Below are 18,374 nucleotides of genomic sequence, written 5' to 3' on the forward strand. Positions count from 1 at the left end.
ATCTTTTAAGAATTTGCTGTAACACTTCATTAATTAAATGTATCGAGGGGGAGGATTCCCAAGGTCTGGGCAAAGTTACCGGAATCCAGATTCCTTCTCCAGCTCGAACCAACATTATACTTTTCCTGGAGTCAAAATGGGAGTTAATCCAAGTGTATGAATGACAATGCATTGGACAGTTTGATTCTTCATCCAAATTTTGATATTTCCCACTAACGGCATGTAAGGAGGCTTAACACAACTCTTTATGGGAACAGTCAGGTTGGAGGTAAGTAAAACAGAATGTCTGGATCTACGTTGATACTGAGAGAGGGGAACGGTAGCAGGGACAACAGACAAAATAGTTTCCCCTTCCCATACTCGCAGTCCAGATATGGCAATAGCCAATTTCCAAAGTTCTGGGTGTTCTGGGCTCAGAATGGGGAATATACGAGGCCTCAGATGGGGGTAATGCCTTTATCTTCCCATTTTAAGGGAAAGAATGAGCTGGAACCTCCTATGCAAAGTAGAATGATGATTCTTGTTCTCCCGATAGGGAATGCCTGTACCAGAGGAGCAATTGTTTTTTACGTAGCCCTTTGGTGCTCAGTCTATTACTAAGCCATATGAGTCATTTTTTAATATTGCATGTGAGTTAACACAATCTTCCCAAATTAAGGTGGGCCCTCAAAATTTTTAGGGCATGGTTTTCCTGCAGGTTTATATTCAAAGTATGGAATATCTCCCATTACTGCCTCTTTCATTTGTCTTGAAGGAGAAAGGGAGAGGCTGGAGACCAAATGTCCTGGTTTCTCTATAGCTGATCTCTGGAAGATAAGCAGCTCAGACTTGAGTTTCTAGATGGATACAACCAGGTGCATGTCTGAGGCACAGAGGGGGGTATTTGTAACCCATGGTAATGTTAAATGCAGTGCCTTCTTCTCCTGGTTGAGTGGGGCAATGGTCATCTGTAGCTCCAGGCATCCGCACACTATCATTAGTGTAGATTTCTGCAGGTGAGTGGTCAAATAAGTGGAGGAAAAGGCACATGAGCCCAATAAGAATAATTTTGTGTAGCAGGTAAATCAGTATGAAAGGAAACTGGTGAGACAGAAAGTATAAGGAGGAGAATCATTAAATAAAACCTAGTGTAAGCGAGATTCCAGTGCTGAAGGAGGAAGAGAAGAACAGAGGGATGTTATTTTCAGGCTAATATAAATGGTGAGATTTTTAGGTTTGTAAGGAGAAAAGGGTAATTAGGAGACGTGGGATTGGTTAGATGGGTCTGTGTTGCCATCAGGGAGGATTGAATCAGACCCATTGGGATTTGGTGTGCCAGCTTCTAAGGAGTTGGCACAGATCTCACCACGTCTGAGGGCGGTTTTTGACGTGGACGTCTTTTCCCTGTGGTTTTCGTTTGATGATCTGGTGAAACACAAGCATATCCTCTTTCCCACATTAAGTAGAATCAGAGACAATATTTAAAGGTTTAGGGGAAATCCTGTAAGGCAGTAATTACAGCAATTTAACTCTGCCTTTTGAGCAGAGGTATAAGGGGTAGAAATAAGCTTGTTTGTAGGACCTACATAACCAGCATTTCCATTACTGGAGCCATCAGTGAACACTAACAGCCTTAGGAATGGGCTGATCTTCGGTCAATTGAGGGACCACCCAAGAAGTCATTTTTATAAAATCAAGCAATTTGTTTTTTGGATAATGATTGTCAATAACGCCAATAAAATCAGTCAAGTGAATTTGCCACAGTATGGAATGTCGAAAGGTGACTTGAACTTCGAGCTGATTTAAAGGAACTATAATTAAATTCGGATCAAATCTGGAAATTTTAAGTATTCTACGCCGAGCCTGTCCAATTAAGATGGCCAGTTGGTCCAGATAAACAGACAAAGTTTTTGACACAGAATGAGGAAGAAAACACCACTCCACTAAATCATTATGTTGAACTATTAGCCCAGTAGGGGAGTGCAATGAGGCGGAAACCAGAAGCTGAAAAGGCTGAAATGGCTGTACTCTAGATAACTGGGCAGTCTGAATTCTTTACGAATTCCAGTTCTAGTGAAGCCTCAGGGGTCAAAGTCCTGGGACTGCGGAGATGGGAATCTCCCCGCAGCATAGAAAACAAGTTAGCGCATAGGTCGGAATGCCTAAAGTAGGTCTTAAATAATTAATGTTACCCAAAAGTTTTTGGAAGTCATTTAAAGTTTTCAAAGAATCTCTCCTAATTTGAACTTTTTGAGGTTGAATATGTTGTTTATCAACCACCATTCCTAAATATTGAACAGGAGTGGTCTGTTGAATTTTATCCTGAGTGATGTGTAATCCAGCCTCTGTAACACGGCTCAAAATTTGGTAACAGTGAATTCTTTATCATTGGGGGCAGCAATTAAAATATCAATATAATGAAGAATATAGGCCTGGGGAAATTGGGCTCGAACTGGTGAAAGCACTTGCCCAACATAAAGCTGGCAGATCGTAGGGCTATTTAGCATTCCCTGAGGGAGTACTTTCCATTGATAATGAGCTGCAGGCTCCTGATTATTGATAGATGGTACAATAAAAGCAAATTTTTCACAATCTGATTTATGTAAAGCAATATAAAAAAAATCTTTAAGATCAATAACTATGAGAGGCCATTTTGTAGGTATTAAAGCAGGGGCAGGCATGCTGGGTTGGACGGCTCCCATAGGTTTAATTACAGCATTAATGGCCCTTAAATCAGTTACCATCCACCACTTGCCTGATTTCTTTTTTACTAGAAACACAGGAGAATTCCAGCGGGAAAGAGAAGGTTCCACATTTCCAAGTTGTAACTGTTCAGAAACTAATTGAGTTAAAGCCTCCAGTTTTTCTTTAGAGAGCAGCCACTGCTGAATCCAAACGGGTGTGTAAGATTTCCATGGTAAAGGAATAGGATCAGGAGGCATGGCAGTGGCCGCCATTAAAAAGGATAACCTAAACCAGCCCTGTCTTCTTTTATAGTAATTGGGAGGGTTTTAGTAATCCCTTCATGTTTTGGACTGAGACCGAGTCCAGGAACATACCCCATGTTTTCCATCATATATGTTGACTGGGAGTACTGTAAGAGTTATGTGGAATATTAATTTAAGCCCCAGTATCTACTAGACCCTCAAACTTTTTTCCTTGGATGTGTATGGAGGTGGGCTGTTGTTCAGAAATTACATTAATCCAATAAGCGGCCTTTTCACTGCTGGAGCCCACCCCAGGGCCACGTGTCTTACCTCCTTTGTTTAAAACGATATTAGGTAGTAAAAGCAATTGAGTAATTGACTCACCGGCCAGAATGGAAACAGGAAGTTTGGCAGACATGATTAGTTTAATCTCATCAACTGAATCAGAATTAATGAGACCAGTATGAATGGTGATTCCTTCAGCAGAGGTGGATGCCCTACCTAACACTAGGCCCACCAAACCTTGAGGTAAAGGGCCAGTGACCCCTGTGGGGACAATTAAAGGCAAAGAGTTAGGTAGTAAATTTAGAGGAATAGTGCTACAGAGATCGACCGCCCCAACCCCTACCGTGGAGGTGGACAAGCATTGTACTGAGACAGAAGAAGAGGCTGGGACCCATCTGGGTTGACTGTAGGTAAATTTGTGCTGGGGGCTGCATTGGGACTGCGTGAAGCGCAAATGCAATGTTGGTCTGAGTCTGAAGCATCCCATTTGATATTGGGGCCTGGGACTGGTCCCACTTCCTGTTTCCCTGGTTCTGTGGTAGGTGGTTTCCATCTGTATCGTACTTAGAGCGGCAAGTACTTGCCCAGTGTTTACCTTTGTGACAACGTGAGCAAACAGTAGCAGCAGCATTTGGCCATGTTTGTTGAGCTGGCTTGGCCGCTTTTAAGTTTTTAACAGTGCAATTTTTCTGAGTATGACCAAGTTGCCCGCAATTATAGTAGGCTCCAAGAAAAGAATTAGTGGGGCCAGTTTGATTGGTGTCCTTCATGGCCTGTGCCCACAGAATAGCTTTGTGGGTGTCTGATCCAATGCCTTCACAAGCTTTAATATATGCAGGCAACACCTTGTGATCAGGTAAATTTTGTCATTGGACGGAATGCATGGCCATTTTACACTCATGGTTCGCATTTTCAAAAGCTAACATACGAGAAAGAATACCTTCAGCACGCTCATCAGAGACAGATTTTTTCAACGGCGTCTTGTAATTTAGCTAAAAAATCTGGGGTATAATTCATCATGACCTTGTTTAACCGTAGTAAAAGAAACAGGAGCTTGGCCTGGGGTGCATAATTTATCCCAAGCTCTCATACACACCTTTGTTACTTGTTCTGTGGTAAGAGCATCAAAGTTTAATTGGGCATAAGTATCAGAGAAACTATCGGAGCCTGTGAGCTGAGCCTGAGTAATTAGAATGCTATTAGTCCCATTTAGCTGAGCCTGCATATGGGCCTCTTCTGACCACCAGGTACGAAATTATAAATGCTTTAATGGGGTTAGAACAGCTTTTGCCAAAAGGTCCCAGTCTAAAGGAAGCAAAATGACCTCAGTACAAAAAGTTTGTAATACCATTTTAACATAAGGAGAAATAGGACCATACTGAGTACAAGCATCCTTAAATTCTTTGAAAAAGGTAAGATTAAGAGGTACATAATGACACATTTGTACCCTTTGGAAGATAGGACGTTCTAGAGTGACTGGATAAGCCCACGTGTCTAATCCGCTTGTTTCTTTGTTTTGGCATAATAAGTGTTGCATTGAAGTTTCAAGAGTAGGTATCTGAGACAGAGTTGGCATAGAAGTGATAGGAAAAGCATGTGTAGATAAGGGAAACTGAGGTTGAGGGAGTTGGACCAGAATGAGAGTGTGAGAAAGGGGCATTGAGGGAGCTGAGGGAGCAGAAGGAGCAGAGGTATCCTGGTGATTACTGGTGTTCATGTGTGAAGAAGGGTACAGAGAGGCAGCCTGAGTGGATGGCAAAGTGACCGGTTGAGGAACGGAAATGAAAGGAGAGTGAGGGGCTGAAGTGGATGGGGGAGGGCCTGAAGAATTATAGGTAAATTGTAGTTTGGTCCTGGAGCCATTAGGTGACTCTGGAGGTTTGAAGAGAGAAGAATTAATGTATATATGGTCCCAGGCTGTCTGAGTCGTGGCTGCGGGAGCTACAAGTACTGGCTCTTCATGAGAAGAAATAAGGTCAGCAGGGGGTAACGTTAAGCCAAAGTCACCGGAGTTAGACATTGAATTTTCAGCATCGTTAGGTGGGGGAGGAGTAGCTGAAGGGAGAGGCTAATCAGATAACGAAGGCTATGCGGGAGAGGAAAGTTGAGGAAGAGGTGGAGGGTCGTCAGATTCAGAAAATTGTAGTAACTGTAGGGGGTCATGGGATTGGTATGTCATTAGGACGACATGTACCAAGGCCCAATCACCCCAAACAGTGACAGGAACACATTTCCCTGCTGGGAACAGCTCCTGGAATGTTGCACCAACACGATCCCGTAATTTTACATATATGGTTCCTTTTTCAGGAAACCAAGGACAGTATTTTTCCACTGCCTTGAATAGAGTGACCATATTTTCCATGGTTACTGGGACCCTTCCCTGTTTTAACAGGTCTACATCTAAGGTTCCTTTTTTAGGACACCAAGGACAGTATTTTTCCCACTGCCCTGAATAGAGTGACCATATTTTCCACGGGCACTCAAACCCTTTTCTGTTTTAACCAGAGTGTAATATAGAAGAGATAAGTATAATTTTTAGACTCCGTGTGACCCGTAGTTAACCCGGACAAATTCACAGACTACTCACCAGTCGTCAGGGAGTCGAACAAGCGTTTCTGTGGACCGAACTGATGACATTTCTCCGCACCTACCAAAGGGAATCGGGTTCCCACATGCACTTAGGAAAAAAAAACCACGCTGGGCACCAGATATCGGGGAACCAGTCCCCGATATTTCAACGTAGGTTGTTTTCTATTTTCCCTAAGTGTCAGCCGGTCTGAGAAATAAGGGGAAAGAGTACAAAAGAGAGAAATTTTACAGCTGGGTGTCTGGGGGAGACCTCACATGTCAGCAGATTCCGTGATGCCCCCTGAGCCAAAAAACCAGCAAGTTTTTTGGCAATTTTCAAAGAGGAGGGAGTGTATGAATAGGGTGTGGGTCACAGAGATCACATGCTTCAAGGGCAACAAAATATCACAAGGCAAATGGGCAGGGCAAGGTCACAAGGCCAGGGTGAAACTAGAATTATTAATGAGGTTCCCGGTCCCGCTGTGCACGCATTGTCATTGATAAACATCAGGAAACAGGGTTTGAGAGCAGACAGCCGTCTGACTACAATTTACTAGGCAGGAATTTCCTAATCCTAATAAGCCTGGGGGCGCTGCAGGAGACTAGGGCGTGTTTCATTCCTATCTACAACTGCATAAGGTAGACACTCCCAGAGTGGCCATTTTAGAGCCCCCCCCCACCAATGCATTCTTTCCCAGGGCTGTTAATTATTAATATTCCTTACTGGGAATATTTTCAGCAATGAGTAAGAGAAATATGGCTCTGTCCTGCCTGGCTCCCAGGCAGTCAGACCTAATGGTTATCTCCCTGAACATCGCCGTTATCCTGCCTGTTCTTTTTTCAAGGTGCCCAGATTTTATATTGTTCAAACACACATGCTTTACGAACAATCTGTGCAGTTAACGCAATCATCACAGGGTCCCAAGGTGACGTACATCCTCAGCTTATGACAATGATGGGATTAAGAGATTAAAATAAAGACAGGCATAGGAAATTCTAAAATTATTGATTGGGGAAGTGATAAATGTCCATGAAATCTTCACGATTTATGTTCAGAGATTGCAGTAAAGACAGGCGTAAGAAATTATAAAAGTATTAATTTGGAGCACTAACAAATGTCCATGAAATCTTCACAATTTATGTTCTTTTGCCATGGCTTCAGCCGGTCCCTCCGTTTGGGGTCCCTGACTTCTGCAACACATATCTGTGACTATTGATGCAAAAAATCTTCAACAAAAATACTAGCAAACGAAATTCAACAATTAAAAATATTATTCATCATGACCAAGTGGGATTTATTTCAGGAATGCAGATAATTCAACATGTGCAAAGGTGATATTCAAGAGAATGAAGGAGAAAAAACATATCAATTGATTCTGAAAAAGCATGTAATAAAATTAAACATTCTTTGATAATAAAAACCCTCAAAACTAGGTATAGAAAGAACATTCCTCAAAACAGTAAAAGCCACATATGACAGACCCATAGCTGTTATCACACTGAATGAGGAAAAACTGAAAGCCCTTCCAGGATCTGAAACACAGCAAGGATGCCCACTTTCACTACAATTATTCAACATAGTACTGGAAGTCCTAGCCGGAGCAGTCAGACAGGAGAAAGAAAGAGCGTCCAAATTGGAAAGGAAGAAGTCAAATTATCCTTGTTTGTAGATTATATGATCTTATGTTTGCATAAACCTAAAGAATTCATCAAAAATGATTAGAAGTGATAAATTCAGTAAAGTTGCAGGATACAAAATCAGCATACAAAAATCAGTATCATTTCCATATGCCAACACTGAACAATGTGAAAAAGAAATCAAGAAAGTAACCCCATTTACAACAGCTAGAAATAAAATACCTAGGAGTTAACCAAAAAAGTGAAGTCTCTACAGTGAAAGCTATAAAATGTTGGTGCAAGAAATTGACGGCAAACACACACACAAAGGAAAGATATTCTGTGTTCATGGATTGGAAGAATCAATATTGTTAAAATGTCCATACTAACCAAAGCAATCTACAGATTCAATGTATTCCCTATCAAAATACCAATTACATTCTTCAGAGAAATAGAAAAAACAATCTTGAAATTTATATAGAACCACAAAAGACTCGGAATAGCCAAAGCTATCCTATGCAAAAAAAAGAAAATTGGAAGAACCACATGATGTGATTTCAAATTATACAACGTATTGGCATATAACCAGACACATAGAAAAGTGGAACCGAGTAGAGAACCCAGAAATAAATCCACTCATCTACAGTGATCTCATTCTTAACAAAGGACAATCTTGGGGGAAAGGACAGTCTCTTCAATAAATTGTGCTGGGAAAACTAGATATCCATGGATAGAACAATGAAACTGGACCCCTATCTCGCCATATACAAAAATAAAATCAAAATGGATGCAAGACTTAAATCTAAGACGTCAAACTATGAAACAATGAAAAGAAAGCCTTGGGGAAAATGTGCAGGTCATTGAAGTGAGCAAGGATTTCTTGAATAAATACCCCACAAGCACAAAATGAACAAATGGAATCACATCCAGTTACAGAGCTTCTGCACAGCAAAGGAACAACAAAGTGAGGAGACATCCCACAGAATGGGAGGAAAATATTTGCAAACTACCCATCTGACAAGGGATTAATAACAAGAATATATAGGGAGCTCAAACAACCTTATAGATAAAAATCCAATATATTGATTAAAAGATGGGCAAAATAACTGAATAGATATTACTCAAGAGAAAACATGCAAATGGCACACAGGTGTATTTATCATTAGAGGAATGCAAATCAGAAGTACAATGAGCTGTCTCACCCCAGTTAAAATGGCGTTTATCCAAAAGACAGGCATTAAGAAGTGCTTGCGAAGATGTGGAGAACAGGGAACCCTCATGTGGTTAGTGGTAATGTAAATTAGTACAATCACCATGGAGCAGTTTGGAGGTTCCTCGAAAAACTGAAAATGGAGCTGTATGATCCAGCAATCCCACTCGTAAGAATATACAATAAATAAAGGAAATCAGTATATTGAAGAGATATCCATATTTATTGCAGCAGTATTCACAATAGCCTCGATTTGGAAACAGCTGAAGTGTCCATCAACAGATGAATGAGTAAAGAAAATGTGGTATATCTACACAATGGAGAACTATTCAGCCATAGAAAAGGATGAGATCTTGTCATTTGCAACAGATGGATGGAAGTGGAGGTCACTATGTAAGCCAGGCACAGAATGAGAAACTTCACATGTTCTCCCTTATTTGTGGGAGCTAAAAATGAAAATAATTGAAACTCGAGTGATGGTTACTAGAGGCCTGGAAGGATAAGTGTGGGGGAAGGGGACCTGGAGGAGCAGTAGTGGTGGTTAATAGGTACAGAAAAATAGAAAGAATGAATAAGACCTAGTATTTGCTAGCCTAACAGGGTGATTAGAGTAAAAAGTGATTTTAATTGTACATTTTAAAATAACTAAAAGTATAGATAGTAACACAAATGGTAAATACCTACTGTGTACTCACAAAAATTAAAAATAAAAAATTTCAAAAATGTTTTTAGCTGTTTGATTAATGAGAAAGTTAACATGGTCGATCTTAAATGTAGAATTGTCTTTATCACTTAGTACACAGTGTTTCTGTGTTGTACAGTGTTTTTTACCCTTTAGATAAGTATGTGTATTATCCTTTAGATAAATATGTATGTTTCTCTCTCTTAAATATGTGTAAACTTTTTTTTTTTGTTTTTTGAGACGGAGTCTCGCTCTGTCACCCAGGCTGGAGTGCAGTGGCGCAATCTCGGCTCACTGCAAGCTCCGCCTCCCGGGTTCACGCCATTCTCCTGCCTCAGCCTCTCCGAGTAGCTGGGACTACAGGCGCCCGCCACTACGCCCGGCTAATTTTTTTTTGTATTTTTAGTAGAGACGGGGTTTCACCGTGGTCTCGATCTCCTGACCTCGTGATCCGCCCGCCTCGGCCTCCCAAAGTGCTGGGATTACAAGCGTGAGCCACCGCGCCCGGCCAATATGTGTAAACTTTTATACAGAAACAACCATACACTTAATGTGTGTGGATGTAATGATAAAGAGGCCTTTCAAAGACTCTTAGTTTTCCCAAATACCATTTTCATCCCAGAACTTTTGCCACCAAACCTCTGATGTCTCCTTATTGCGTAGAGAACCAACTACAATTTAACTATACTCTGTGTGTGTGTGTGTGTGTGTGTGTGTGTGTGTGTGTGTGTGAATATAATTTGTCACTTCTTCCCAGAGTAAACATTTCACTTTAGTCAGGTCAGTTTCCACTATAGTCGGTTCCTTAGTCATGATTGATTATTCAGTGTTCATTATCTTTTGTTCATGTTATCGTAGGCTTTCTGTTTAAGCACCTTGAGAAAGTTGTTTATCTTTGTGTATTTTTAAAGCAGCTTGTTTCTTACGGTTTCAGTGAATGGTATATTTGGTTATGCTTCCTTTGCATTGAAAGTACTGAGACAGATACATATTTTTAGTTTTCCAGCAAACTAGAGGGAAGTTAGAACAGACGAACTATTTGTCACGGGTTCTTGCCTCATATCTCTGCTCCTTATTTTTTATTGTTTGTTTGTTTGTTTGAGACAGGGTCTCGCCCTGTTGCCCAGGCTGGAGTATAGTGGAGTGATCTTGGCTCACTGCAACCTCTGCCTCCTGGGCTCAAGTGATCCTCTCACCTCAGCCTTCCGAGTAACTGAACTACAGGCATGCACCACCACGCCCAGCTAATTTTTGTAATTTTTGTAGATACGAGGTTTCATCGTGTCGTTCAGGCTGGTCTTGAACTCCAGGACTCAAGCAATCCACCTACTTTGGCCTCCCAAAGTGCTGAGATTTACAGGCATGAGCCACTGTGCCAGCCTCTGCTCCCCATTTCCTACTCTTATTTATCTTTTTGCCAGATTTTCTAACTTGGCTTTTTGTGTGTTTTTTTTTGTGTTTTTTTTTTTGGACTTGTTAAACCTCATATTCTTTCTGGGCCTTTCTATTCTTCTCTGTTTTGAGAGAACGTAGACTAGGTGATCTCTAAACATTTCAATAATAAAACAATGCATGTTCTTTAGTATCCAGTTTCAATATTGCTTCATTTATAAAGTCTTACCTGACCCTGTAGCCTATATTATGTTGTCTTGCCCCACAAATTCTTTCAGTACTTACTTTAAAATGTAGACATAGGTTAACTTGTGTTTTGCTTACATATATTTGTTTTAATTACTTAATACAATTGCAAGCTCTTTGAAGAATGACACTTCCTTTTTAAAGAATTTAATTACTATTTTTTAATCATTATATTACTATGTAGCAGTCACATCATAGTAATAATTACAATGACAGTAACCTCTGAATACTAACTCTGGGGCAGACATTATTTTAAATGCTTTACTTATTATGTCCATTCTCATAATTCGTAACAGGATGTTGATGAGATAAGATCTCGTTTCATCTCCATTTCACTGATGAGGAAAGACACATACATAAAGGTTAAGTAAATTTCCTCACCGCTAGTGAGTAAACATAGATGGACCTAAGCAGGGATACTTCAAAACCCATGCACTTACCTGTTTTGCTATAATGCATAACTACTGTATACTTGCTGAATGAATAGAGTGTTTTTAATCTTTAATATATGTTGAGTACAACCTTGGTATTTTTTGTACTTTGAATAAAAGATTAAAGATGTTTCACTTTTTAAAAAATGGGGACAAATAACTATCTTAGTAACCTAAATATTGTGATCAATTTTCCCAAGTAAGAGCAAATATTCAAATTGCCTACTTTGAGGTATTTTGAAAAATTCTTCTGCTTTTGAAAGAAAATTTGTGACATATATAATACTTAGAGATGGATTTTGATTTGCGGTGTCTTAATTATCATGTCTTACTCATTTTCAGTTCAGTGGTGATTTTATGCAATGGCTTCAAGCCACAGTTCTTCACCAGTGCCTCAAGGAAGCAGCAGTGATGTTTTCTTTAAAATAGAGGTAGATCCGTCAAAACACATTCGACCTGTGCCATCACTGCCAGATGTGTGTCCCAAGGAACCCACAGGTAATGCTTTTTTTTTTTTTTTGTAGGATTTTTACTGATGATTTCTATTATCTTTAAATGAGTAGTCAGGTTTTATATACCAACATTAGAAGAGTTAATTTTATGATGTTAAAAATCATTTTGGGGGGGCTGGGCACGGTGGCTCACGCTTGTAATCCCAGCACTTTGGGAGGCCAAGGTGGGCGGTTCACAAGGTCAGGAGATCGAGACCATCCTGGCTAACATGGTGAAACCCTGTCTCTACTAAAAATACAAAAAATTAGCCTCCTGTAGTCCCAGCTACTCCGGAGGCTGAGGCAGGAGAATGGCGTGAGCTCGGGAGGCGGAGCATGCAGTGAGCCGAAATCGGGCCACTGCACTCCAGCCTGGGTGACAGAGACAGACTCCATCTCAAAAAAAAAAAATCATTTGGGGCCCGGCGTGGTGGCTCATGCCTGTAATCCCAGCACTTTGGGAGGCCAAGGCAGGCAGATCACTTGAGGTCAGGAGGGAGTTCAAGACCAGCCTGGTCAACATGGTGAAACCCCGTCTCTACCAAAAATATAAAAAATTAACTGGGTGTGGTGGCGTGTGCCTGTAATCCCAGCTGCTTGGGAGGCTGAGGCAGGAGAATCACTTGAACCTGGGAGGTGGAGGTTGCAGTGCACTCCAGCCTGGGTGACAGAACAAGACTGTTTCTCAAAAAAAAAAAAAAAATCATTTGGAAATGATTGGGAAATTGAAATATGGTTTTTTCATGTATTTCATGCATTACTTATATAAACTGAAAAAGTATTGTAAATGAAGGTACAGATTGAAAGCTGCTTAGTTAAAACATGGTACAGTCAGCCCTCGTCATTTGCATATTATATATTTGCAAATTCTCCTGACTCCTTAATATTTATTCATAATCCCCAAATCACTACTTGTGGCACATTTGTGGTAATTTGCAGTCATGTGCAGAGCAGTGAAAGATTTGAGATACCTGACATATGCATTCCCAGCTGAAGCTGAACAAGGAAAAGCTCTGCCTTCTTGTTTCAGCTCTCATACTATAAACTAATGTTCTTTTTGTGGTCTGTTTTTACTTGGTGCCACATGTTTGGAGCTTTTTGTTGGTGAGTTTGCTATTTAAATTGCCCCTAAGCGCAGTGCTAAAATGCTATCTGGAGTTCCTAAGTGCAAGAAGGCTATGATGTCCCTTATGGAGAAAATACATGTGTTGTGTAAGCTTCATTCAGGCATAAATTATAGCACTGTTAGCCACAAGTTCAGTGTTAGTGAATCAATGATGTATACTGAATAACGCATCTTTAAACACATAAAACAAGGTTATGTATTGATCAGTTGATGAAACTATTGTGACCAAAGGCTCACAGGAACCTAACTCTTTAGTTTCCCTACAAGCAATGGTTCAATATTTGCTAATTCAATATTCACAATAACTTTATAGAACAAATACACTACTAATAATGAGAATAGAGTATATATTTTTCCTTCTTGTATGGTTAATGCCACAGCAACATTTATGTCACCTAATTATAAGCCAAAGGATATTTTATCCAGGAGATCCTGCCATGATATAATAGAAAAGAGGCCTACCTCTAAAAAACAGTGGGGTATTAAAGGATAGAAAATATAGAAAGCAGCATAGTTCTGATGTTGAAAAAAAAAAGATAAGAGTAATTGTACATTAAGGAAAGGAATTCATGAAAGACTTTCTTTACTATTCACTCCACCCTGCAATCGTAGTTCTCAAATTTTGCATATCTTTTATCTTGTGCATATTTTTCAAAGCCTTAGTAATTGATGGCTGGCAGCTGACGATTATTCAATCAGATTGATTTTTATTAAATCATTTACTATGGAAGATTAGTTGGTTTGCGTAAGATGGAATCTATGCATTTTTAGTTTTCTAGTGTGTACTTTCAAACATAGAACCAGTTTTACAGCATTTACAGAGTTCTCCTGTTTACTTTTTGCAGGTGATTCACATAGTTTATATGTTGCCCCATCTCTAGTTACAGATCAACATAGATGGACTGTATATCATTCCAAAGTAAATCTCCCAGCAGCATTAAATGATCCTAGATTAGCAAAAAGAGAATCTGACTTCTTCACAAAAACATGGGGATTGGACTTTGTGGACACTGAAGTCATACCTTCATTCTACCTCCCACAGATCAGCAAGGAACATTTTACAGTATATCAACAGGAAATCTCTCAGGTAATATCTAATCTTGGCTAGTTATAGTCAGGTCAAAAGTAATAGAAATATTTTTAGTATGCTTTATTATAGATTTTTGACCAGTAATGTTTCATGAACCTATAGTATTCTTTTTGTTCATACAAATTATACTGTCCTGGGTTGCATTTAATTCTTTGCTTAAACATATTTTAATACATTTCTCTTACAGTAGTGATTTTTCAGAATTACACATTCCAAATAATGCTAAGTTTCAACATGAAACCTACCCTGCTTATCAAGGAGAAAATGATTCTATTAGGCCTATAAAGTCCAGATGATTTGTGAGGTTTGAGAAATTGGCAGAATATTACTGTTTCTGTGTCTGATTCACTGCATACAATTCTACAGAGCACCCTAGCTCTAGCAGGTAGTTATAATATCTCCAGACATAATTATAACTTAATATATTACTTTAAACCCAGTCTGAGAGCAAGAACTGAGTATAGTGCAGAGTTTTAGATGGTCTATCAATTCATTTTCAGATTATTAGTAAGTGGCTGTTATCAATATAATTAAAATCATTAAAGTGGTACAGGGGATATTTATATTTTTATAAATTTTTTATAATTTTCGTGTAATTTTATAAAAATTATAAAAATTTTTATATATATTATATTTTTATATTTTAATATTTTATATAAAAATATATTTATATTTTTATAAAAATATATATATATTTTTGTAAAATATATTTTATAACCATTCCTTTTTATATATTTTTCATTTATATACTTTTTTCATTAGTTTTTTCATTATAATTCAATTAAAAAGTATAATTCAATTATACTTTTTTCATTAACTTATGTTATCACAACAAAAAACCTTAGCAAACTGAAAATCAACAGGTAATTTGAATTTAGCTGGTTTTATTTTACTTACTTTGCACTTTTTTGAATATGGCTGTATTAACATTAATACTGTGTAGCGTCTGGTTCATTTTTATTGCTATCAAATATTTTTATACGGAACCTATATATTTTATTTGCCTTTGTATGTATATATTGTCATATTAACAATCACTGAGATCTGATCATTGAAAACAGCACAAAAACTGTTTTCAATGATCAGATCTAAATGATTGTTAAGTGGATGAACATTAATATGCCTTTGTAACCTATAATTTGGTTTTTCTATTTGTGTATTGATCAAATATTTATTGAGTGCCTTCCATGTGTCAGGTAATCTTCTAAACATGAGGATACAGCAGAGAATAAAATTGACACCAATTCCTTCCCTTACAAAGCTATGTTTCTAGCAAGGGGTTTAACAATAAACCCTAAAGCAACCACTAAAATAGCAAAACAAAGAATTACAGCTAATAATGGAAGACAGAATGGAATTTTAAAAATTCTCAATCCAAACAAAGGCATAAAAAGAAAAAAATGGATAGGACATAAAATAAATTTCAAGATGATAATCTTAAGCCTAATCATATCAGTAATTACACCAAATCTAAATGGTTTAAGCATCCCAATCAAAAGGCAGAGATTGTGAGATCTGATGACCCAAGTATGTGCTGTATATAAGAAACATACCTTGAATAGAAAGAAAAAAGCATTTAAAAGGATGAAAAAATATATACCATGGTTAACAGTAGTCAAAAGAAAGCAAAAATGGCTGTATTAATAACAAAGTAGATTTCAGAGCAAAAACTATTAGTATGTATAAAGAATATTATTTTATAATGATAAAAGGGTCAGCTAATCAAGAAGCATAACAGTTTTAAACATTTTTGCCCCTAATAACATGCTTCAAAACATGTGAAGCAGAAGCTGAGAATTTTATGGCAAAGTAGCTATTCAAAATTATGGAGATTTCAATACTCTTTCAATAAATGATAGGACAAGCAGAATATCAGCAAGATTATAATAGACTTGAACCATTAACCAACCTGGCCTGACTTGAAAGAGCACTCCATATAACATAGAACAATATACTTTTTTTTCAAGTGTTCATGAAACATTTATGGACATAGACTATATTCTAGGTTTGAAAACAAATTTTAATACATTTAGAAGACTTTACCTCATACACAGTATGCTCTCTGGCCACAGTATAATTAAAATAGAAATTAATAATGGAAAGGTTGGTGGAAAATCCACAGATATTTGGAAACCAGAACTTTATGCTTCTAAATAAAATGTGAGTCAAAGAAGAAAGAAAAATCAGAAAGTAGTTTGAACTGAATGGAAATGAAAACACAGCATATCAGGATTTGTGGGGTGATGCTCAGTTAGCACTTATGGAGAAATTGTAGCACTGAATGCATATATTATTGAAAGAAGAATGATTTCAAATCAGTGACCTCAGCTTATACCTTAAGAAGCTGGAAAAATGGCTGAGCGCAGTGGCTCACGCCTGTAATCCCAGCACTTTGGGAGGCCAAGGTGGGCGGATCACCTGAGGTCAGGAGTTCAAGACCAGCCTGGCCAACATGGTGAAACCCTGTCTCTATAAAAATACAAAAAAATTAGCCAGGCATGATGGCAGGTGCCTGTAATCCCAGCTACTCGGGAGGCTGAAGTGGGAGAGTCGCTTGAAACTGGGTGGTGGAGGTTGCAGTGAGCCGAGATCGCACCCTTTGCACTCCAGCCTGGGTGACAGAGCGAGACTCCATCTCCAAAAAAAACAAACAGAAAAAAGAAAATAAACATCAAAGTCAAAATCAGAGAAACAATAGAGAAAATTAGTGAAACAAAAAGCTGATTCTTTGAGAAGATAAACTCAATAAGCCTTTGGCAATACTGATTAGGACAAAAAGAGAAGATACAAGTCACCAATAACAAGAATAAGAAAGGTGATATCACTACAGATTCTACAGAGATTAAAAGCCTAATAATGAAATTTTATGAATAACTTTGTGCCAGTAAGTTCAACAACTTAGATGAATTTACAGATTTCTTGAAAAAATACCAAATCTCTTTCAAGAAAAAATAGATAATCTGGCTGGGCATGGTGGCTCACGCCTGTAATGCCCACACTTTGGGAGGCCACGGTGGGCAGATCACCTGAGGTTAGGAGTTCGAGACCAGTCTGGCCAACATGGTGAAACTCCGTCTCTACTAAAAATACAAAAATTAGCCACATGTGGTGGTGCGCGCCTGTAGTCCCAGCTACTCAGGAGGCTGAGGCAGAAGACCATGAACCTGGGAGGTGGAGGTTTCAGTGAGCTGAGATCATGCCATTGCACTCCAGCCTGGGTGACAGCAAGACTCCATCTCAAAAAACGAAACAAAAAGAAATAGAAAAATCTGAAATGGTGTTATATTTATTACATTGATGTATAGTTAAATACCTTTCCACAAAGAAAGCTCAGATCCACATGGCTTCACTGGTGAATTCAACCAAACATTTACAGAAAAGGTAGTTCCAAATCTACACACATTCTTTCAAATTTTGGTAAAGATGTGGAAGACAGGGCTGGTTCTAGGATAGGGTGAGGCAGGTGAGCAAAATTTGAGAGGCACTGGAATCTGAGAGTGGGTACCTCCTTAAATATTGTACCGTATTTCTTGCTTGCTTCATCCTACTGCCAGCCTTCATGGAGTAACTGGAACTCTCATATACTGCTGGTGGGAATTTAAAGTGCTACAGCCCCTTTGGAAAAAAGTGTGGCAGTTTCTTAAAAAGTTAAACATACTTCTGATCTGTCACGTAAGGAGCTTGGAAGTTGTCACTTATGTTACCACAACAAAGAACCTTAGCAAACTGAAAATCAACAACTGAGAAGCACCTGTGAAGGTCACAGCCCAGAGGCACAGGCTCACTAAGACCCAAACCTAATCATAAGATCATAGAATGCTTCCCCTCCCTTCACGCATTACCACCACATCAGTGGAGTGCTTGAATAATGAGACTACAACAGAAAGGACTGCATGTCTCAGACCTTATTTAAGAGGTCTGCAGGGAAACCTGAAGATAGTAGGAGAGATGAAAAACAAGGGCACCAGTAGAAATTTTAGCCTCTGACACCTACAGCTATAGCAATCAGTAAATAAAGCCTAACTCTTAGCCAGATAAACAAAACTTCATACTAAAGGCCTATTTACCTCAGTTCCTTTTAGCTTTGGTATATTATATCTGGCTTTCAGCAAAACATTACAGTGCATACCAAACGGAAAACACTGTTTAAAGAGACAGATCAAGTATCAGAATCAGACTCAGATGCAGTTGTGATGTTGGAATGATCAAACTGGGAACTCAAAGTAACTATGTTTAATATACTAAGGGCTGCAGTGGAAAACATGGACAACAGGTAAGAACAGATGTAAGCAGAGAGATGGAAACTAAGAATCAAAAGGAAATGCTACAA

General features: G+C 38.7%; 1 protein-coding gene across 6 annotated transcripts in view; it reads left to right on the forward strand.

Moving 5' to 3' along the window:
- The window catches only part of VPS54 (VPS54 subunit of GARP complex), a 137,748-nt gene that overhangs the window by 24,308 nt on the left and 95,066 nt on the right, over positions 1-18,374 (forward strand). For 2 of the 6 annotated variants that reach the window (XR_004252373.2, XM_032178180.2), the window contains exons 2-3: positions 11,680-11,835; positions 13,800-14,041. Coding sequence is in view for 5 of the 6 variants with exons in the window: in XM_032178180.2 (XP_032034071.1) it covers positions 11,700-11,835; positions 13,800-14,041 (378 nt within the window). In the remaining variant the exon portion in view is untranslated. Of the gene's footprint in view, positions 1-11,255; positions 11,269-11,679; positions 11,836-13,799; positions 14,042-18,374 lie in introns of those variants that run through there. The other 4 variants (XM_058429104.1, XM_058429106.1, XM_032178181.2 and 1 more) reach the window with 4 other exon arrangements.

Source organism: Hylobates moloch, unplaced genomic scaffold (assembly GCF_009828535.3).
Source record: "Hylobates moloch isolate HMO894 unplaced genomic scaffold, HMol_V3 SCAFFOLD_15, whole genome shotgun sequence".
Classification (NCBI taxonomy): domain Eukaryota; kingdom Metazoa; phylum Chordata; class Mammalia; order Primates; family Hylobatidae; genus Hylobates; species Hylobates moloch.